The sequence below is a fragment of the Cyrtonyx montezumae genome, unplaced genomic scaffold (assembly GCF_038088225.1).
Source record: "Cyrtonyx montezumae isolate F1298 unplaced genomic scaffold, pur_monq_1.0 scaffold_3, whole genome shotgun sequence".
NCBI lineage: Eukaryota > Metazoa > Chordata > Aves > Galliformes > Odontophoridae > Cyrtonyx > Cyrtonyx montezumae.
The window spans coordinates 120,561,746-120,586,067 of NW_027072034.1; the positions used below are offsets into that span (position 1 = coordinate 120,561,746).

Genomic DNA, 24,322 nt, shown 5'->3' on the forward strand with positions numbered 1-24,322 from the left:
CTTCACTAAACCACATTTACCTTTATTCAAATTAATGTGGTGCAAACAAACTTCTTAAAATAGATGCTTTATTTTGAGATTTAAGAATAGAAACATCTCATTACTAAAATCATTATTTATGTGTTGACTTACCTTGTTTTTTATTACTGTATTTTCTGGGCTTCATTTTATGGGCCCTCTTCAGCATTAGCTGCGCAGTAGAAATATCTTTAAAACCCCTATAGGATGGAAATAACATATTGAACATTTCACATATATATTATGTTAGATCATCTGCATAGTATTTTATAATGCACTTTTCAAAAAGAGTATACTTAGTACTTATTATGCATAGTTAGAAACATTCTGAATTATACAGACTCGTGCAATGCTTATCTTAAAATTATAATGTATTAAGCTGGTATCTCAGACAGTTTTAAAAGTTAAGTACAATAATTTTTACTTTGGTAGAAAACAGAGATTCATGAAGGGTAGAACATAAAATAAGCATGGTTTAACAGCCAAATATACTGTACCTATTTCCTACTAGACCTCTTAACCATAGAAAATAGCAAAAAAAAAAAAAAAAAGCAAGATACAGAAGTTTAACATACCATTCTTCTGAAATTTTCTCTTCTTTTTCAGATCTGAATGAAAATTTCTTTTTTTCTTTTAAGTCAGAGTTCTGTGACATTGTTCCCTTCTCAGAACTGAAAACAAATTATAGGAACAAAATTGATAAAGATTGATACATAAGAAGGTCTTATGTGACTGTTTTGCAGCTTTTGTTATTCTGTAAGTTGTTTGTGCCCTTGGAAGCTTGGAATTAATACAACAAATCTATTTCAATACTCCAGGAAAGCTTCATCTCAGAGACTAAAAAAGTCTGCCATTAATTTCAAATGTTTACATTTCAATTACTCAAAGCATATTTCAGTCCTTTCTCTCCAAAAGAATACAGCTGTGTGAGAAATCCCTTTTAATCTTTATCTAGTCTTAGAAATATCTATTTCAACATCTACATGTTATCATGTATGTAATTTTTTAATGATTTATAGTCAAGCATATACATAAAATATGAGTACTCCCATATGTGCTTAAGTAATGAAAAATTTTAACTATATTTAATATACCTAGTTTTAATAAGGTATTACATAAAAAGAAGCATCAGAAAACAGTCTTAGTTTCTCCTCCTTTTGATGTCTGTAAAATCAAAATCAACTGAACAGATGAGATGAAAACAAACAGCATCCTCCTCTTTCCTTGACCCTCCTTCCACCTTCAGTTATATAACTTACCTTCTATGATAGTGGGTATTTTCTCTTGAGTATGAATGCGGTCTCTCAAGACACTGCCAAGGTGCTTGTGGTGACAACTGCAAATTATTTGAATGTTCACCGGAATTTGAAGGCCTAGCACACTTCTCAGTAAGAAAAGAAAAAAAAAATGTAGTTAGTAATTCCTGCAAATTCGTCACAAGCCACAAAAACAATTATTCAAAAAACAGAAGTTCCACATGAAGAGACTTCGGAGTATGTCTGAGACTACACTTGTCTAGGACTCCAAAATGTGAATGTAAACGTGAAAGAGTTTGCAGTCTACCACTGTAACAGAAAGGATTCTTAGTAGTGCTGAAATCATTAGAAACTTTACCTTCAACTAAATAAACAGGGCAAAAAGGGGATTTCAGTGATTCTTAGAAGTCCTAAAATATAATGAATTATACGTTTATAAGACTTCTTTATTTTAATTGTAGGAAATAAAGCATTAGTAATACTACACTTGAACAAGAAGAATGAAGCCCTAAGAAAACAAAAAGCTAAAACTTCAAAGTTTATCAAGTAACTAGCAGACATTATGGCTCAATGACCTTTCGCTGTTCTGAAAACATTCAGCTGTTGTCATATAGTGCAGATCTTAGTATTTTTAAAGTACTGTGTCAACTAGCAATTTTTAATCTACTGCCAAATGTACAGATGAAGAATGTCATCTTTTTTTTTAATTTTTCCTGCTACTGTGAAGTAAAGTATTGAAATAAATCCAAAATAAAGAAAAAATTAAGCAAATGAAAGAAAATCTAAAAGAAAAATTTGGGAATGAGGAGGAAGTCTGAGACTTCTAAAATTGCATTTTTTTCAAGTCAATAGATTGTCATATTAATCACTCCAGAATCTCATATCCTTAGGATTGAATAAAGACTGAAGAGTAAGAAGTTTGGTGACATTTTACCTTTGTCCAGTGCAGCTGGTTTGAGATCAAGGGTGATTTTGAATGGAAATGGGTGGCATCCAGGGTTAGCCATTCATTCTCTAATGCAGCCTGTACAAATGAGTAAAGTCAAATAGTGAACTGATAAAATCAGTTTATTTTTGATAACTTTTACAAAGTCTCTTTTCATCTGTCCTGTGTACTGTTTCAAGTATTTTCATTTCATATACCAGAACTGCTACCTGCAGAGCAATCACACTCAAAACACCTTTGAAGATTCTATGTTGTACTCCTTGATTTAAAACAGATTTTTTTTTCTTGAAGTGCATCTCCTATATCTCAAATTCTTGTAATTTAATCCCAACATTGTTAGTAAATATGGTTTATTAAAAATGACTGCTAAACTCAGAAAAAATACAGACCTAAGATACTTAAATATCATTTAAAGGCCTGAATATCATTGTTCATTTTTAAGTGACAGGTGCCTGATCCTGCCAAACTTACTTTTGCTGAGTTGAATGGAGTTAGTGAAATCTGGTTTAAAAAAAGTAAAAACTGTATGAAATTATTCTTCAATTTATCAGCTTTATTTTTGATGTAGCAGAACCACTTCCAAAGTAAATTAATATTTTGGAATTATGAGGACTGTGGAAACTGGTTGCTAATTGGTGTGTCTACAACTTGAAAATGGAATTTAGTTTTCTTTCATTAAAAAAAAAAAAATATATTATATATTTCAAATTCAATCTGTGTACAACCTATTTTTCTTATACATCCATGTTTTTTTTCAACCACGTTCTTTCAGTTAACTCAAGTCAATACCTGTAAAGAACGAAGAGCTCAGTCATTCAGGCTGTTACTACTTCAGCAGCAAAGACCCTGGAGTTCATTGTTTTGAAAATGCTTAATTTGTAAAACCAGACTACCTTCTCCCATTTGTAGATAATTTCAGATTGCACTAATTTCTGATTCAGAGAACTTGAAGCAGTTATCCTAAGTCTGGTACCCTGTGAGAGGACTTTGCACAACCTTAGTCTGGTGAATAATAAGGCCTTTCAAGCCCTTTGAAATTCTAAGAGAAAAAAAGGAGGATATTTCAGCTACTTTGAAAAAGTTAATTCAGGCAGTGGTCATATAATTTGGTGATTCTAAAAGCAAAGATCTTATTTATAAGGTAAGTGAATAATGGTGAAACAGTATTCTTCCATTCTGACCTAGGTCCATTGGGTAAATTTTCAAATTATCAATTTAGATTTTAATTTAGTTTTTTATTATTATTTTATTACTTAATTTTTTATTTTATTTTCAAGCATTAAGAATGATTCATTCTTGCATGTTTGATTCCTTGGTTCTGGAATTCTCTGTTCTTTGATTACAGTATGCTTGGGTTTTTACTGATTTATTTACAAAATCCAGACTACTTCTATGCTCTTGTCAAAAATTGCTCATGTATCTTTATGAATCTTCCTCTTATTGTTTCATTTCATGATTAAAACGTACATTATACTTCTTACCCCACGTCCTCTTTCAGCTGGTTGTATATGTTAAGAAATTATCTGTTATACTTGTCTGCAACCTACTATCATATCTCTTCTCAATGATTATTCTCATGCTGATAAGCAATGAGTAGGTGAAAAAAAAATCATTTTAAAAATTCACATTTACATTTTTTTCTAGAAGATTTTAATAAACCAAGTTCCAAAAGCTACCATTTCAAGTTCTGACATTGGCATAATTCACATACAGAAAGCTGTATCTTATCTCTGTTTATATCACTGCAGAGGCAAAATTATTATATATTCAAGTTCTGCAGGTATCTGCTGACTGTGAATAGATTGGTCAAAACTGATGAAAAAGGGAGAAAATCTGACCAAAATCTCTCAGTGAAATCAGCACTATTCCAACTTGCCTTCCTTGAATTTACTCTTCAATTGCATTAAGTCAGATAATAGTTTCAAATTTATATTTCAAGCATAGGCATGCAACCCAGTTGCAAGTAAACTCAAGGTCTGCAAAGGATCATAGAATCATAGAATATTCTGAGTTAGAAGGGACCTATAAGGATCATCGAGTTCAACTCCTTGCTCCACTAAAGACAACATAAAAATCAGACAATGTGTCTGAGATGTTTGTCCACACATTTCTTGAAATCCAGTAAGGTCCCTGAGGAGCCTGTTCCAGTACCTGACCATCCTCTCAATTAAGAAAATTTTCCCAATACTCAGCTTGTACCCAACCTGTCACAGCTTCATGCCATTCCCTCAGATTATATTGCTGTAGATCTCCTTTGGACACTGATAGTTTTACATCCTTTTGTACTGTGGCATCCAAAAATACACACAGTACTTAAGGTGAAGCCACATCAGTGCAGCATAAAGCAGAACAATCACTAATATAATAATTTATATCCATAATTTTACCAGGCAATGAAGTGAGACTGACAGGCCTGTAATTACAGGGTCTTCTTTCTTGTCCTGCTTAAAAATTGGAAAAAAATTTGCCAGCTTCCAATCAACTGGGACTTCTCCAGATTCTCAAGGCTGTTGAAAAATAATCGACATAGGTATCACAATGACATCAGCCAGCTCTCTGAGTGCCCTGGGGTGGATCCCATTGGGCCCCATGGACTTATATGCACTCGAAGCATCAAATTCCATACAAGTTTGGGGTTGGCTGGGAGTTTATTATTACCACAGTCTTTGTCTTGCGACTCCAGGCACCTGCAGTCCCAGAGACAATAATCAGTGAAAATGGGACTTCATCTTTACTGGTATATAAAGGTGTATGAAAATGGCAATTTGTAAAAATATTTTTCTCCTCCTCTCTTTACAGAAGAATCAATGGAGCTGGAAGAGAGGCAGATTCCTAATTCACGTAAATATCAATCAAATTAATTTGTGTTGTACAGTGATGTGTCCAAGAATGATTTAGGTGTTTAAACGCCTTACATTAATAGTGAATACGATTCAATTATGACTGTCAGATTTATCCTAGATATTTGAATTTCTGTCTCCCCAATGAATTTGTGTTTGATAAAAAACAATAAAGTCATGAAACATGAGAAGCAATATTCTGAAGTTCTAGTCAATTTTCTGGAACAGGAATCACTTAAGTAGTGCATAGATAAAATCTTTTGGTTTTATATGCTTGCACAATAATTCAGTTAAAATTCTTCTAAAATTCAGGTTGAAACTTTTCTCACAAATACTTTCTTAGCCCAGTGTTTGACAGTTAATAATTTAATATTTTCCCATTGCGTTTCTGTTTCTTACAGCCTACAAAATGTCTTTCAGTGTTCTAAGTGTTGAAAAGAAATATCGATGAAAATAGAAAAACATGATGCAAGAGTAGAAAATGCCAGAAGAAAACAAAACAACAAAAAAATTGATTTATCATTAGGATTATATCCACTGATATGAAGCATTTGGCACTAGTGTAAGTATGTAGCATATTACAAAAATATACCACACTCTCATTTGCTTTGGCCAACAAAAATAAACACATAATTGATTTTAAATGTATTATCTTTCGCTGTGTTTATGCCTAGAGAGATAGCACTAAGTTCAAGAAACTTCTGTCCATATCTTTCCCATAAACAGTGTCCTAAATTATAACTAATGCAAAGTTTATAACCCATTTGCCAAAAAATTAGGCTAAAAATTAGATCAATTTCAACTGAGATTATCCTAACAGGAAAAAAAAATCAGCCTGAGATGAATTACACAGCAAATAAAATATTGTTTGATTCATGTCTATGTAAACAGTTATTTATTACTATATTCATGTTTATTTCTGAAGTCAAAGAAGTAGTTCAGCACTGAAAGGTCAGTATGGGGGCTGAAGCTACCCCATGTTTCCAAGCACGGTTGGCCTCAGAATTACAAGATTAATAATGATCTGATAAAACTGTGAAACTATATTTTAGAATCAGGGAGAATTTACCCTTTATACCTCTTTACTTTCATTTACTCATTGTCTCATTCTCTGCTTTCAGGATAGAAATAACTGTCCTACTGATATTTAACCAGGGCTTTTATTGATACACTATTTTAAGATAAAATTGAAGATGTGGTCAATGGAATATTTTTGCAAGAACAGGAGATTAATACACGAAACTCACTCTAAACTGAGTCATGACTGGTCCCTGGAAATCACAATAAATATTGAGAATGTGAGGGAAAAGAAAACGTAATTTTACTTCAAAAATGTTTCCACAATACTATTTCACATAGATAGATTATAGATTTCTTTCAATTTAAAAAAGATTCATACTGACATCATTTTGCCTGACTTGTTTCTCTGGACTTTTGCACCCTCTGGTGAGGTAGGCCATTTATGTTATTCTCAGTCTTTAACATCATCTGTAAAGAATGGCCTTATTTCAACAGATTTTGTGAAGTATCTGCCTCCTTTACATTCCAAATAGTTTTGAAGAATAAGACAATATGCAACAAGAGTTAATATACAAAAAAATCAGAATGAATCTTTCCACTAGTTTTCTTTACAGAATACAAACAGAAGTTCTTCATAGCAGAGATGTCTGTTTTCTACTTGGCTAGCTTCTGATGAATATATTTGAATAGTGCTAATAATGCTGTTGAAATGAAAACACAAATGGAATGCTACTTTAATCCAACGTAAAAGGTTCAACAGCATCCTATGGCTATTTCAAAAAGAATTACAACATTCCTTTTTGAGTAGTGCTTACCACATGAAGAAATACTTTTTCTATTTTCAAACATCCTCTAAGTTAAATGAATGCTCTGGGATTTGGGGCAGCAGGAGTGGGTGGTAAGGAAGAAAGCATCATATGCTGAACATTAACCCTGTGGATATTCACAGTAGAAAGGGGCATACGAGAGCAAGCCATACTGGACTGTCTTTCATCTGGCAGAAATCTGTTAACTTTATCTTTTGATTCCTGGCAAACATATTTCAATTTGTGGTGTTTTTAACTCAAATCCAATACTATTCTAGTAGAAAATATTTCACTTAATTTTCACTGGACTCCTTTTCTGCCAAAGCCTACGTATTCCTTGTTAAAAATTTATTCTCTAAAAGTATAATACATTTTTGAAAACTTGCTAGGAAATCATGAATTTTTAGCTCTTATAGCAGCTACAGAAGGGCCAAGAAGTTTTCGAAACTTATTTAAAATTTTTGATAGATTGTGATCAAAAACTACCGGAAGATCTGAATATTTTTTAGTATTTAAGCCTTTTCATTCATCTAGTCTGTTTAGGAACCATATTACTCTATAGGCTAGTTTTTCTAAGAAATTTGAGTTCATGAGTAAAGCTTAGTTCAACATCTGGAATTTGAATGTCAGTTCAGAGCGTGCATTTCTGAAAAAAATTCCAAAACTAAGACAGTATCAAATAAGATCATCCTTCACTGAATCATTTGTTACATTATTTTTCCATTTCTGGTATGCCACAAATTTCAGCTAAATTTTTGCCATTCCGAAATCATGTGTAAACGAATTGATTTGACTAAGTTTATAGAAAAAAAAAACGCACAGGGTTTTTTTTTTTTTTTTTTTTTTTAATGCAGAACACATTGATCATTTCCTGGGCAAAAAGTTTCTGAAATGTGAGGAGTAGGAAAAATAGTCTTTTTCTCTGCATTTGTTTTCCATACTTCTTCATGCATGTTACATGTTGAAGATAAAATGAAGTAGCCCTCCAATAAAGGTTATTTTAACCTCTGTCAATGCTTCTTTTTCAAATCTGAGTTCTGTAAGAAAGGAATGCTGGGCATGGCTTCATTCTCATGATTGCTAAAACCAATGCTTTAAGTCAAAAAAGTAGCGTATACCATAAAAATTCCAAGGAAACGTAAAAATAATGAATTGATCTGAAAAGCTTTTAAAGACTTCAGAAGACTGGTTAATAGAGTACATTCTTACAGGAAATTTAGAACAGTTTAGTGGTGCAGTTGCCCAATTATAGGAATGATGTACTAGGATTTACTCAAAAAAATCACAATATTCTTTGAAGAAAAACATTTCAGAATAAATTATTGGGGAATATCTTCTCCAAAGGATTTATTTTTTTTCCAAAATGATTAATAAAGTCAGAAAATTGGTTATTCTCTTAAATTCTTGCATTTAATACATTCACATGTTATTTTTCTAATTACAAGTGACTAAAATTTTGGCAATATACAAAATAAACAAATAATGAAAATTTCAGGGACCCAAAAATTCTTCCTTCACAAAAAATGGTTGAATGAGTGTATATATATATATATATATATATGTGTGTGTGTGTGTGTGTATATATATATGTACACACTTGACTCTCCAGAAGTCTGATTTTCACTGTAGTTTATCAAATCTCTTATTCTCTTATTACCTACACAACCCACAGTTTTTCAGAAAAGCATTTCTGCCTTCTGCATGACAGTTTTCAAATGAAGCTCTGGGTTCTACCTTTTTATTATTATTATTATTATTTTAAATACAGGAATACAAATTACAAAAAGGTAAACAGTAATCTGAGCTTCAGATGGAACACAAGCAGTTCAAGTAAGCATCAGAAATTGATACTTCAAAAATCTTTTGAGATTCCCACCAACCTCAATAAGTATCAGGTCCTGTCTCCTTTAGCCTATCCCTGAAACTGCTCTAAGACCTCAAAAACACTTCACTGAGAAGGGAAAACTGGCCTTCTCAGACATGGAGAAGGTTCAGGTACTTAAAGAGTTGTCTGCCTTGGTCTTCATGGCTAGTCAGGCTTCTCATACCTTTTGCTTCCCAGAACTTCTAAGCAGGGATCAAGAGTATAAAATTCCTCTCAGCGTTAAGAGCAGAGCAAGTCTGAGACCATGTCATGAGGCTGAACAGGTACAAGCCTATGGGGCCAGATGACATGTACTTCAGGGCTCTGAAGGACCTGCCTGATGTGGCTGCCCAGTTGCTTTCCATCATAATAATTGAGGCTTTTATGCAAAATCCTCAGTGATTAGAAAGGGAAACTTCATTCAAGAATGGGGAGAAAGGAAGAGCTAGGGAACTACAGACCAGTGAACCTCACATCTGTGCCTGGGAAGATCATGGAATGGATCCTCCTCAAAGAGATTTTATGGCACATGTGAGACATGAAGGTGATCCAAGACATCCAGCATGGCTTCACCAAGTGCAGATTATGTCTGACCTTCTATGATGGAGTGACAGCACAGGTGGACAAAGGAATGGCAAGTGATGTTGTCTACCTGGATTGCACAAGGTCTCTGACCTGGCCCCACATGATATCCTTAAACTTTAAACTGGAGATACATGGATTTGAAGGCAGGACTGTCAGGTGGATAAAGAATTGGTTGGATGGTCATAGCCAGAGGGTTGTTGTCAATGGCTCCATGACCAGGTAGAGGCTGGTCACAAGTGGTTCATTTTGGGACTAGTGCTCTTCAATATCTTTATTAACAACATAGACAGTGAGACTGAGCATACCCTCTGCAAGTTCGCTGATGACACCAAGCTGAGTGGTGCAGCTGACACAATAGAAGGGATGGATGTCACCCAGAGGGACATGGACATGCTCAACAAGTGAGCATGCGAGGTTAACGAGATTTAATGAGGTTAAAAAAGGCCAAGAGCATGGTGTTGCACTTGGATCAAGACAATCCCAGAACAGACCTGGAGAAGAACGAATTGAGAGCAGCCATGTAGAGAAAGACTTGGAGCCCCTGGTGGATGAAAAGCTGGACATGAGCCAGCAGTGTATTCTGCACCCTGGAATCCAACAGTATCCTGGTCTGCATCAAAAGAAGGGCGGCCAGCAGGGAGAGGGAGGTGATGGTTCCACTCTGCCCTTGTGAGGCTCCACATGGAATGCTGCCTCCAAGCCTGAGGTCATGGTACAGGAGCTGTGGAGCAGGTCCAGAGAAGGATCCAAAGATGACCAAAGGGCTGAAACGCTTCTCCTATGAAGAAAGGTTGAAAGAGTTGGTCTTGTTTAGATTGGAGAAGAAAAGGCTCTGGGGAGACCTCACTGTAACCTTTCAGTACATGAAAGGAGCTTAGAATCAGGAGGTGGACTGACTTTTTACATGGTCTGATAATGATAGGACAAGGGAAGATGGCTTTAAACTGGAAGAGGGAAGATTGAAGTTAGATGTTAGGAAGAAATTTTTTACTTAAGAGGGTGGTGAAGTGCTGGAACAGGTTGCCTGGAAAGGCTAGGGATGCCCCGTCTCTGGAGGCATTCAGGACCAGGTTGGATAGGATCCTTGTCAGCCTGATCTAGACGTAGTCTAATGTACCCATGGCAAGGAGGTTGGAACTAGATGATCTTTAAGGTCCCTTCCAGCCTAAGTCATCCTAGGATTGTATAATTCTATGAACCCACATACAAGCTAAAAGGCTTTGGGAAGAAATTCTAAAAACACAGTATAAGAGATGGCTATATTTTAGCCTGCGGTTCTGACAAAGAAAAGGAAGTCAGGAAGAAATATGAGGTAATAAAGCATAGACTTTTCAAAAATTTAGTCATCAATAAACACACAATAGTATGTTTAGTATGTTTCAAAGTTCATATCACATGAGGAATTTGGTTTTATTTCGAAATGAATGTTCCTTTTTGTTTAAAAGTCCTTATTTCAGAAATAAGGTGGAAAATAAGTAAAGTAAAGAGCAGAACAGAAATTAGCACATGTATTGAAACTGATAATGAATCTCTAACTACATTAAAAATACTCTGTTCTAGGGAAGATAGGTCTTAATCATTCTATTTTCACTTATATTACCATCTACATCCTATGTTTCCAGCACAGACACTTCTCTGTAAAGTAAATTATGCACAAATGCCTCTGCAAGTTGTAATTTGGTAATTCATAACCACAATGTCATATCTGCTACTCTCTGCAAAACTGAGAACCAGGAGATAGTTTAAAAAGTAGCATTTAGGGTTTTCTAAGCCAAGGACACTTTAGACAAAATTAAGTCGTTTTTATATATAAATTGTGTCATAAAGTATCGGGTTTTCCTTTCTCTTTTTTCAGTGTTAGAAACTCAAGGATGCACAGTCAAGAATGTTCATTAGGAGCTCTAGATTGTTTCTATGGAGATGCTTGCTGAACAGTCAGCCCAAAGCTTTCAGAGTTTTATGGGTTGACTGTACCACGTATGAGATTTTACAGTAGCTTTTGTTGAACATCTTGAGGCTCTAATCAGTTTGCTTATGCAGTCTGCGCAGGTTTTTGTCATGAACGTCTTAGATAGTCAGCATATTTAAGCACTTGTGATGGGCAGAAGTAGCACATCCTTGGTACACAGCTGTCCAAGCATTCTTCTAAGACTGTGACCTTACATTCTTGACTCTTTAGAAGCTTAACATTAAGTTCTGTTATAGATTAAGAAGGCCCTGTAGTATCTCATCTTGTACAGGCTGCTCTGAAAGTAATGCCTTCTGTGTATTTCCATGGAAACTACAATGAATACAAAGAGGACGATAACACGGATAAAGCAAATTCTCAGCAACAAAACACTATTTTTCAGCATAGTCATCAACATTGGCTGAGCACTGTCACTAGCAATGAACAAAAGCCTGGATATCACACTTGTAAAAATCTATGCAAGTGAAGGCAACCCACTCTATTACAACTGGGATGATGGTGTCATTGCACTGTCCACTGCCTCACTGTACCAACATCCACTGTTTGGTCTCCATAAGCATTCAGCAAGTATCAGTGAATGTCAGTGGGTGCAGTTATATCCACATACATATTACTAAGACCTCTCTCAATGAAAATCAATGCATGTGTACATCTATCTATCTGGCTGTCATCTATCTATCTAATCTATCTATATCTAATAGATATAAGACGTTTAACTAGAAACTTAAAAAACTACTATACCTGCACTACAGTACCAGTTTTAACATTACATACAAATTAAATAGCTTTAGGAATTTATATTCAATGATCCGCAATCTTTAGCACACCCTTCAAGTAACTCCAAATGCATTCACAGAGAAGATCTGATGAGTGTGTTATTACTTCAATTTATAGTGATATATTTGACCAGTGAACACTTTCCTAATGAGTCCAAAATGCAGGCTGAGTAATGAGGCTAAAACTACACAGAACTGAGGACTTATTTCACTTCTCTATATTTTTTCCTGGTTTTGGTGTGTTTATTAAATTGTGACACTTAACCATTCTTAGAGAAAAAATATGGAGAAGCATAATTAATTATGTCATTATACTTTCCTATGTTATACAAGCTAAATGCAACTTAGAAAAATACTATACCATTTAGTGACACTTAACCATTCTTAGAGAAAAAATATGGAGAAGCATAATTAATTATGTCATTATACTTTCCTATGTTATACAAGCTAAATGCAACTTAGAAAAATACTATACCATTTAGCTACACATAGATTTCAAATCATATTTTTAGTGTCATACATCATGAGTAGTTTTTTTTTCATTGTGAAGCATTTGAATCTGTCACTGTGAACCAGCAATTAGAGACAAACCACGAAGACAGTTTCTACTTGAGAAACAAGAGCATTTTAGAGGCATTATGGAACTGAGATCACATGATGTAAAGTCAGAAAGCAGTCAGAGTACATTCTGCAAAAGCTGTGAAGATCACAACTTCTAATGCCTGTGTTTGTGTTTGTCAGATAATGACAAAAACCTACCTCTAGGGCTAGGATATGTATCTGCTAGATAACAAGAAAACAAGATCTCAGAATTTTAGATAATTGCTAAAAGAGACAGAAAAGAAAACCTATGTATTTGACCACAGACTAACATGCCATTTATTAATCATGTGAAGATATTATTCATATACATTCATTTAAAAGATTGAGCTCCCAATATGTTACTTAAATCTTTAAAAAACAACAACAACAACAACAAAAAAGGATGAATTTGAGGACATTTTCATCATAGACTTTTTTGTTTTTCCATTACACTGGAAGTGACTGTATTCTTTGCAGCATAAAACATACGAAAGCTTGATTCTGATCTGACTTTTATAGGCACACTCTTGTTATTGTTTAAGTGTCAAGATACTGTCAGGTTATGGGGACCCTCTAACCTATAGCATCCTTCTTTCCCAGCATAACAACCTGAGACAAACCACATCACGCAGTGTTATCTCAAAAGAAAGAAAACACACTGCAAATGTCTAGTGTGGACAAGTGGTAAGTATGCAAAAGGTGGGAAATACTAAGAAAAAATTCCACATGCTGCTTACTTTTCAATAGTTAAAATATGCTCAAGCATTTATTTGTCTTACACTTTGAAAACAAAAAGCAAACAACAACAACAAAAAAGAAAAGAAAAGAAAAGAAAAGAAAAGAAAAGAAAAGAAAAGAAAAGAAAAGAAAAGAAAAGAAAAGAAAAGAAAAGAAAAGAAAAGAAAAGAAAAGAAAAGAAAAGAAAAGAAAAGAAAAGAAAAGAAAAGAAAAGGAAAAGAAAAGAAAAGAAAAGAAAAGGAAGCATGATCTCCCAAGGACAAATCAGAGCTAGGCTAAGTTCTAAATCATAAATATAATACTCATGGAAATATCAGTGTACTTCAGAGGTTGATTTCACAGACTAGAATTTGTTATTATTTACCTGGGAAATTATAGTAATTCACCTCAGCTCATCTCAAACTCAGGTGACTGAGTTGTTTAGAAGATCTCTAAGCAGTCAGACAGCCTGAACAAGAAAACGCAATATACTAACAAGTCATTGCCTTATATAAATGCCTTATAAAGGTATCTATATGTTCCTATATACTCTAGAACATGGGTAATTGCTACCCAGCTGCTCTGGAGGGCAAAAAAAAAACAACGAAGTTTGTGAGGCTGACTGTGGTTATGTAAAAAATATGAAGAAAACTCCTAGTCAAAAACTAAACTTCAAAAGCTATCAAACAGAGTGTGGTTTAAAAATTCTACCCAAGCAAGCTCAGAAGTCCAATCCTTTGTCACATAGTAGTGGGTTTATTCTTTTTAATGAAGGAAGTTGTGATTATTTTTATTTTTAATTTTTGGTCTTAAAAATGATTATAGTCACTGAGTTCAACTTACTGACAGTGACATTTTGCATTTGACTCACAGCTTATTCTCATAATGAAAATAACAGCGCTTATAGTTGCATGGTACAAAAAGTAAGAGCTGTGTCAAGCAAATGTATTGTCAGATATCATTCATCAGAGGTAAAGAGCTCTGTCTTGTAGAGCTCAACATTTGCTACATGGATGGACTGTTGATGAAAGGTTGTCTTAAGATCAACCTTCTGGAGCATATAGGCTGGAATTCTCCAAAGTCCACATGAAAGACATGAAAATATCACCAAATACCAGCCTCATACTTTCAGAGACATCTGCTGGCCAGATCTTTCATCTCATCTGGGATGGCCTGTTTGACACTGCACAAAAAACAGACATAAAACACTAATGCAGTCAATTGCCTCTGAAAGCCTTTGGCAATTTATTGGAGCAGAGATGAATACAAGAAGATAGCAGTAATTGTAAAGGTGAAATGATTACTATTCATGTTATTGTGAGCAAGATAGAGATCTTGCCTCCAGTTCAATAACATGTAGTCAATTTTTCACATGATGTGGAGCCAGAGATTTGTACTAATAATATATCACTGCTCAACATGCATAAGTGGATAAAATAGATGTTTGAAAAAGACTAGTTTTCTCCATGGCTTGCAATTTCAACTTCCACAAAACACTAGACACACTGAGTTTAAAATTCTGAGATTAGGAAGTTAATTGATGAGGACTAGTAGCTAATGGGTGACTTACTGCACCATGGTATTTGCAAATTATTTAAATAGAAGCTTGCACACTAGTGACTCTGCAAATTGTTAGATAGTATAGAATAAAATTAGGTTATTTTCTCAGAACATTTACTCTAACCAACAGTAAAACCTGCAGCACAAAATGGCATCCAGGTATTTTTTTGTTATTCCGTCAAACCCCAGCATATGGGATCTCAGGCCAGCAACATGCACTCCTCCCTACACACTTGTTTGAGGCCTAACACACAGCCACTAATATAATGTGTCATTATTTGGCTCTGCTTCAGCACTTTACCATAAAAACACTGAGGCCAGAAAGGAGGGATATAGAAGCAAAGACTTCTCCAAGCTTTTTGGTTCAGCTGAAGTGAAAAGTCCACGTGATTTCTCTGTATTGCACACAGTTAATAACACGATACAACTGCAACATTCATGGCTACTTCACACACACTTTTCAGTAGGGGAGTTGTAAGCCTACTGCATATTTTGTATAATCTAGTGAATGCGATATATATGCCTGAAACAGACAAACAAACAGGAAAAAACACAAAAAACATCACAATGTATGAGAAATTTCTGAATTACATTTACAGTCAATCTTGAACACTGATATGTTTAATCACTGATATTCTTTCTGGGCTTAAACATTTTAAATTTACCACATACACAACTCTGAAGAGAACAGATATTACATTTTTCATCATAACAAGCTAAGGATTGAGTAATTTATTTGACATTAATCTCCAGTTCAGTCTTTGATTCTGATGTGCAAATTAAAATTCTGAAAAAAAGAAAAAGGTGTATGGCAACACCAGAAGGTGATGCAGTGCAAGACTCACTGAAATGCCCTGGCCTTTATTTTCCTGCCTCCTCAACTCTTCTCAGCCTTAGGAGGACCTGTCCAGATGTGATTACCTTGCTGACAGTCAGATGGAACAAAATTGCCCACATAATTTTTAGTTAAGGAAAGACAAACAAACCAAACATGATTATTTGGGCAGGAGAGTGAAGCAAGCCTGGCTCAACCAACTTGTAGCATATGTGATTCTGGAATACAGGTTGAATAATTCAAAACAGGGCATTTTCCTTCTTTTCTACATATGAACACATACTTCCTTCTTGTGAAAAAAAAAGGAAATCCTTCCACTCTCTGCTATTATTCTAGAAAGAAGGCAGAAATCAGAGAACATCAGCTAATGAGACTGTTCTTCTTTTTGTATATATTTTAAATTAAATAATAAAAATACAGCCCTAAAATTTAAGCCAGATCTGTTTCAACACACACATTTCCTGTGTACCAAATGATTCTTGGCACTATTACCTCAAACATTTTGCTTGTTCTAATATAGCAAGTCTGAAAATCTTAAAATAGATGCTGAAAGAGGGGAGAAAAAAAATACCCCAGTCATCAAGTCACCAGAAATTATTTAGAAAAAAGTACAACTCTATTTTCTAATGGGGTGAAGGGATGGAATATAAGATGGATCATACCCAGATGATCAAAGACTGATCAACTGTCCACTTAACAATATATTCAGTTGCCTATGAGTCACTAAAATGTGATCAAAAATAGGGTTTAATTGTGCCAGAAGGAGGCTATCGCACCAGTTTCTTGCAAAATTACTGTGGAATACTGACAAATGCTCTTGCAAATATACAGCAATTGAATAAGCACACTGCTATCCATGAACAAAAGTTTATGAAAAGAAAGAACTCAGTCAGGTCCACTTAGGTCTCAAATGGCTACACTGCTATCACTTTGCTTCACCTGAAACCATAAAAAGAACAGAAGACCATGTACGTGAACTATTAGAGAGAAGAGTGTTCAAGACAAATAAATATGTGAACAGGTAATTAACACCTGCCTGACAATGCATACTGAGTCTAGAACCAATACAGAATATGTCTTTTGAGGCACAAATTTTTTGTTGCTTACTCAATCCTGTGGACATTTTTTTTTAATTTAATTATTGATAAATCGAGTTCTGACAGTGATATTCTATAAATTCATTTGGGGCTTCTTTTTCATTGAATCACAGAATCATAGAATCACTAAAGTTGGAAAAGACCTCCAAGATCATCCAGTTCAATCATCTAACTTCTATTCTTTTTTTTCTTTTACTGCTTTTATTTTTTGAAAGCAAAACTTCTGGACCAATTTCAACGTTTATGAAACTTAAAGGACATTATTAACTCCATATAATTTCCAAAAAGCAACAAAAACAAAACAAAATCTACACTAGTAAACACTTCTGGATTTATTTATTTTTAAATAGAAAAAGTGTATTTTTTTTCTAATTTATCCGTATTTTTGTTCATTATTTTTAGCACTTTACCTACAGGATAATTGTAGAGCTAATAAGCTTGCTTCACCTCTGTTATGGAGAGATATTTCCTTTTATTGGACTTCTGCAACACTGAATCAATATATTTGCTATATTTTCAGCTGTATTATTGTTGTCGTTGTCTCGTGAAAATGAACAAAATGTACATTAATATACACATTATAATCAGTTACTAAGTTACTAAAAACTCTCATTTATTTGTCCTTTAACTATGGAAATATTTGGGGTTCTATGGTGGGTGTGACATTAATAGCAGAATAACTACCAATGCATCTCAAAGAGCAGGAAGCAATCAATCCATGATAAATGCATTTAAATGAGTTACATATACCAAACACTTCTTTATTTCTGAGCATTGAGTATGTTAAATTTTAGCCCTGCTAGCCCTTTCAATATCTAACGTTCAACACCTAACAAGATTGTTTTAAAATAAATATACTTTACACTTGACATGAAATTTTTATGCTAATTGATATGCTTACTTCATGAGATACAAAATCATCCACATTTATTTCTTCATAGCTATCATCCACTGCGTCACTTTTAACAGCTGCAAGCGCACTGGCCAATTTCCTTCGTAAAAGAAAGCCCTTCCAAGATGCCTAAACAAAAAATTTAAAGCATGTTACACAAAGTCATAGATCAAACCCAAATCCAGATTCTCTATGTTATCCCATTAGGAAGATAAAACATCTTGGGTCCCGGTTTAATAGCTCAATGATCTGTTTTTTGAACTTTATGTGACATTTAAAACTACAAGACAAATTAAATGCCAGCATATGTCTAAAGCTTAGAGTACTCAAGAGGCTCTCCACAAGTAAGCAGAAAGGAATCCTGCAACTCCCTCAGCTACAAACCTGGGTCAACTAATTAATTATTTGACAATTCCTTGAGGGACTATTATAAACTGAAAGGAAAGACTACATAAGAAAAAGCTGCGTGTTAACTTTCAAATCATTGAGAATAAAAATACATTTGTACTAAATGTCTTTAAGTTTACAGGAAGCTATTCTAGGACATCTCATGCAATTGATCTAGGTCAGTTACTTACTCTCTTAACTGTGTAATATCTTTATTTAAAGATAAAAAAAATACCAGTAGGAATATTAAAACAAATAAGCATTTTAGGAATAACATGCTAGAAAAAGTAGCAAGATGTTAATGAACACATGTCAACCTGTAGAATCATATCCAGGAAAATATTTTAGTAATCATACTGAAATAGATTGAATTAGGAAAACTAATTTCAAGACAGCAACTCTCTCCCAAATCACTGCTTGACATAATTACAGTTGAAGATGCCCTAAAAAATTAAAATACTATGCAAAAAAACACCTCTCTTGAAAAATTAAGTGTTGTCAGAAATTAATAGCCTTTCAATAGAGGCACTAAAACATGAAGGATAAATCTTATACTCTGGTTTAACATTTAGCTTGTTCATTTTTATGAAATGATTGTTTAACTGCATAAGTTGCAGAAAATACTGCTGGTTTAAGACACAAAATTCCATTCTCATTGTTATAAAAATGATTAGAAATTAGATATCCTTCCTTATCAGTTCATTGGTGTGATCAAATTAAAAATATATTTAATTCAACAAATACAGTTAGGTTTTACAAATGCTATTGGAGAAAAAATCAACGTTCTTATTAGTGCATACAGAAGAATAAATGGTAAGATATCTGTTATCACATCTATGAATGCATCAAGATTATAAAGATCTATTATATTATAAGATTTTTTACGAAATGAGACAGTAAACTGCCTTACTGTATAAATTCCTAATATATCTTCCTTTGGAAAACAGTTCGAGTTCATCTTTTAAAAATGATAGAATAGAATAAAGGTTCAGAGACAGAGAGAAAAAGTTAAGTATAGAGTAGTGTGAAAAGGGACTAAGTGGACTGAACTTATTTAGGAAAGAGTGAATATAAGGATGGATGAGAAAGACCTACAGATACATAAAATGCAGATAAAAGTATATTTACTTCCACATTAACTTTTAAAATCATCAGGTTTAGGAAAAGAAAAATGGATTAAATAAATTTATGCAGACATCTCTTTGCATACTAGCTACACAGTATATGCTAGAAACAAATTTAGCAGTACTGGAAAAATCTGCCTAAAATGGACCATGGAAATATGGCACATAGATGCAGTATCTCTCTAGAGATATCTCTAGAGCCAAGGCGTAGACTTGAGTTCATGCACATAGTAAACGTTTATCCCATCATCCAGTATAGAACAGTTGGTGAGTTGCCAGTGGCAGTATGAACAAGGGAATCCTTTATTTAGGGAGATGAGGAGAGAATGTAAGGCATGAATAGGTAGAATGGGAGAGATAGGAGGAATATTTAGTTCCATTGATACGAGACACGTTCTATCACTTAAGCAGCACTTGCCTGTTTAATAGCATAGACATACACCAGTAAGAACTTGGGCACAATATGTCATAAACATAATACTAGAATTTAAAAAAAATAATAGTTAATTCAAGGAAACAGTGAATGAAGTAAAAATATTTTAATCCTTTTACAAAACATTTCATAAAGAAGACTCTCTATTAGAAATATTAAGCTTAGAATGACTGAATAATAAAAAAAAACTTTAATAACAAATCTAATGATAAGACCATAAATAAAAATAGATATGAGATAGAAAGTACACAAAAATAGTAGGATATTTTCCTTACTAAATCTGAAAATAAGCAGAGAGAATACTGCAAACCAACCTGGATTACTGTGGCAGCTTCATGTTTCTCTCTTGAAGCCTCTCTTACATGATCATGCCTTGTTTTGGTGCAGTCAGTTTTCCTCCTGGTATGGTACTTCCTCCAATGAGACTGGATCACTGATGCTGCCATATGTAACCTAGTAAAGAAAATAAGTACCTTTATGAATGACATAACCTCACCAGCAAACCTGAGTTGTCATAGCTGCCCAACCACAAAAACACTGAAAGAACAGCACTATGCATTGAGAAAAATAGAAGACTCTGACATTAAACCATTAATTACAACGTAGATACAGTATAAATGTTCAGAAACACAGGAGCATATTTATTCCATATAGCTTCGGAAGGACTTCCATTTACTACATTAATTAGACTCTACATTCACTAGAGAAGAAGAGTCTCCTCAAAGCAAAGATTAGGAGCAAAAATAGTTTAATAATAATTAAGCAATCTGTCAGGGAAAGCAGGGGAAGGCTTTTATCTGTACTGTCAATATTGAAAAATATTAGAGTTGGCTAAGTAGAATACTGAAAACTGCATGATATAAATATAACCAGTGGAGCCAAAATGAAAAAACCGACAAAGTGCTATTTAATCTTTTGCCTACTCTTAGCCTCCAGTTTAACATTACTGACCATTAGCTATATGCATGTTTTCTAAGTTGCCTATTACTTAAAAAGCACCGATTAGAGGCTACTTAGGCTTGTCAAGTGATTGAGCTTTCTAAATATGTAGACAATTTTTTGATGGAGAAAAAGTTTAATGCAGGACTGCGTTAGCATGTTGCTATTTTGGAATCCTCCACAAAATTCACATTACAATTGGCCAGTGAGTTTAAGAAAATATATCTACATTTCTACAAGAATTTACATATCTTATTTCTCTATATAGTGCATTTATTTAAATAATAGAGTAGTTTCAGCAGAAAAGAAGCTCTAGCACAAGTCACAGCATACTTCAGAGGTTTAGCCAGAAGAAAGAAGTGCTCAAAGCATTCAAGTATTTCTTCTTAAAATATGTTTATTAAGTTTACTCATTAATGTGTACTTTTGAAAACAAATTCTTATGAATTCATAACTGAATTCTTTGGTCCTTAGGGAAAAAACTTCAGCTTTTGTTTTCTCTGACTGTACAATCAGAACCATACACCAGCAGAGAATACTTCCCAAGAGGTAATAAACCAATTTATTTTATGCAAGGGAATATTTGGAACCACAGAACAAGTTGAACTGGCCCTTCACCTCTGCCTCTACTTGTTAAGAGGTAAGTTGAGGCATGTTGGAGGAGGATCAAGGGCAGGGCAGACTGTTAGCTCCTCAGTCATCACAACAGCAGGAGATTGGCCTAAGGTCAAGGGAGTAGGATGGTAGATTTAAGCAACTTTACCTCTTGCCTTCCAAATGATATTGACTGTAAACTCTACATAGATTAATTTTGAATGTCTAGTGAACAATACATAGAAAACTTTACACTAGTTTGTAGTTTAAATTTCCCCCAAATCACAACAAACCACCTAGTATTTTCACCTCTGATGTTGAATGTTACTTGTGAATTTATGGGTTGGTGTCATAGATGTATTGCAGAAAAAGATGGAAAAGTTAGGAGATCAAGACAGAGTTTTACAATTCTCTTATTAGACAGTGTTTTAAATTTATTTTAAGTGCATACTTGTCTATATTTAATATATTACCTGACAAAATACCATATGGAACTGTTAAGATGGAGAACCAGCATGTATCACCTTAAAATAATTCTAAATTTTCTAATGAACTTCAACATACTAATTTCTTACTATCTGTTCAGTGTGTATGTTTTAAACAGGAAATCCTCACTCTTATTGCCTATCCATATAATCTATTTGAAAGCAAACCAAAATCTATGTCTTACCTTTCTGTATTCTCAAAACACTGATGATCTCTTCCCATACTACTTTCTATAACTGGGTGTTGCAGTGTGAGCTGAGCAGGTATATTCTTGTCGCCACTGCTCTCCCCATTGTAATTAATACAAGATTCAGTGCTCTTCTGCTCCATTCCATGATCTTTTTTATTTTCCTTTTGGTGCATAGCTATGGAGGAGTTAATGAATGTGGCCTGAAAATGGCCAGTAGTAATCCATCTTTCAGAAGGATCCAACAAGACCTGTTTATTTTCTGTCACACCCATGATAAAGAGGTTATTCTCCTGTAGGCAGTCAGTGGAGGTTTGCTTTAAATGATTTTGCAGTGCTTCTGGTCTATCTCTGTCAGTAGTGCTTAGTTCACCATACTCATGTGCACATCGATGTTCAATGCTAAGTTTCATCAACTGATTGAAATACCAGCATTGTCTCTGTACAGCATCAATGGAAGAGGCAATTCTGAAGAAAGATAAAAATTATTACATGTATTTCAGACTATGAACAATTTAAAAAATATTTTCTCTCTTTATAAACTCTGAAGTATCCTTGCACATTTCCATACACTTACAGTGAACAGTAATTACTCTGAAAACCAGTTGTAGTATTTACAAACCTTAAATACATTTTCCTTTTTTTAGTAATATCTAAAATATATTAATATATATTGCTTATTTTACTTTATGCTTTTGTAACTATTTTAATGGTTTCAGTCTGAAATAGGCACTATAGGATATATATTCCACTGTTCTTTTTCTGTTTGGTTAGAGTCATACAAAGATAAGAATGTTAGAAGATTTGATGCAATCTAATTACAAAACCTTTAACTGTCTTCATAAATATTTTTTATTTAGGACCTATGAAAGCTAATATAAAAAATAACAGTATTCCAAAAATTTGATTAGATATACGGCAGGAAACGTCCAACTTAGATTCCAACCAACAAACTACAACACTAGATAGAATTTAGGAAAACAGAAACGTTTAAATGTAAATACATTTATTACTATATGGGATGGGTCATGAAAAATAATATTTCTCTGAGTGTTTTTCTTGGTTAAATATTAGTTTGCTCACTTTTGGCTTGGGGTTTTATGCTAAGCTGTGAGCATTAGCCTGGTATAGCAATAAAGTTGAGTAAAAGAATCATATTAAGTATCTGACTTCCCATCTGATTGTCAGAAAGAGTCCAGCAACATTAACCTATGAAGTCTGGCTCTGATTAGTTGTGCCACACCATCTAGGACTAGGGCAAGTATGAGCAAATATGAACTAATTGTTACAGATACAGAAGGCTGTCTGTATTTAGACAGTGTTTATCTATTGTAATAGGTAGCACAGCAAAACATTTTCCTTTGATAGCAGAGATAGATGCAGAGATCTGTAATCTGGAGCTATTTTCAGAGGAGCAAAAAGTCAATTCTAGGTAAGCAATGAAAGATAAAAAGTTGAAATAAAATCAGTTCTCTTAGCGGTCTGGAAAGAGTAAGTTCTAAGATAACAGTTTGAGTAACAGAATTTCCTGTTTATCACTCTTGAAATGCAAAGCTTTTATAACACTTTATTTTGAAACGACTTGTTACCTTAATAACCACTTCCTCTAAGTGGTTTAACTCAGAAACTCTTTGATTTTGAAGAACACTTAGAATCAGATCTTATTAGAGGAAAAAAGACGTACCTTCTCTGCTACTGCAAGTTCAATGCTGTAATCCAAAATATAAATGGCTAAATTTGAAGCCAAATCCACACAATCTAATTATACAACTCATTATGCATCAGCTCTACATTTGATTACCCATTACACTTTTTTCCTGTTAATTTCACATATATGGTAGCAATTCCTAAAAAGATTTAAATCAACATATGTATTTGCTTGAGGATCTAACAAGTTCTAACTGCCTCCTCCTACACAGTAAGAAAAGTAATTACTTCATCAAGAAATACTGGTAAAGTATTTAAGAAGATGAATTTAGTACAAAGCCTTCCCAAGGCTCTACAAAACATGCTGAGAAGACGGAGGGAAAAAAGCCAAATTCTTTCTCATCATTTTGTTTTTTCTAACTTTAGTTTTACGTTCTTCTGTTTGTTTGAGTGCTTGTTTATTTTTGCTGAGGCTTGGGATTAAAACTTTAGGGAAAATAACAGACTTTTACATACTGGACAAAATAAGCTTTTGTCTGAAAAGCATACTCTCAAAATCACTATTCTGAGACTTCTTCATTCTCAACAAACAGAAACAAGCAAAGAAAAAGAAAACAAAAATTGTGAACAGAGCAGGATGCTTGTGCATCTTCCCCTTTGTCAATTCCAGAGGCGTCTCAACCAGCTGTTTCATTTTTTTGGTGGCTGTGGATGTGGCAAGTAGAAACAGCAGAGGAGGCTGAAGGGAATTGAAGATGTAGG

The 24,322-nt window shown here is 34.0% G+C and overlaps 1 protein-coding gene across 1 annotated transcript in view; it reads right to left on the reverse strand.

The window, feature by feature from the left end:
• Positions 1-24,322, reverse strand: part of LRRIQ1 (leucine rich repeats and IQ motif containing 1) — a 100,770-nt gene that overhangs the window by 46,077 nt on the left and 30,371 nt on the right. Inside the window, exons 15-21 of the mRNA XM_065743217.1 lie at positions 21,911-22,381; positions 20,022-20,160; positions 17,773-17,892; positions 2,209-2,298; positions 1,278-1,399; positions 594-689; positions 133-218 (exon numbers count right to left, since the gene is read on the reverse strand). Coding sequence (XP_065599289.1) covers positions 133-218; positions 594-689; positions 1,278-1,399; positions 2,209-2,298; positions 17,773-17,892; positions 20,022-20,160; positions 21,911-22,381 — 1,124 coding nt within the window. The remainder of the gene's footprint in view (positions 1-132; positions 219-593; positions 690-1,277; positions 1,400-2,208; positions 2,299-17,772; positions 17,893-20,021; positions 20,161-21,910; positions 22,382-24,322) is intronic.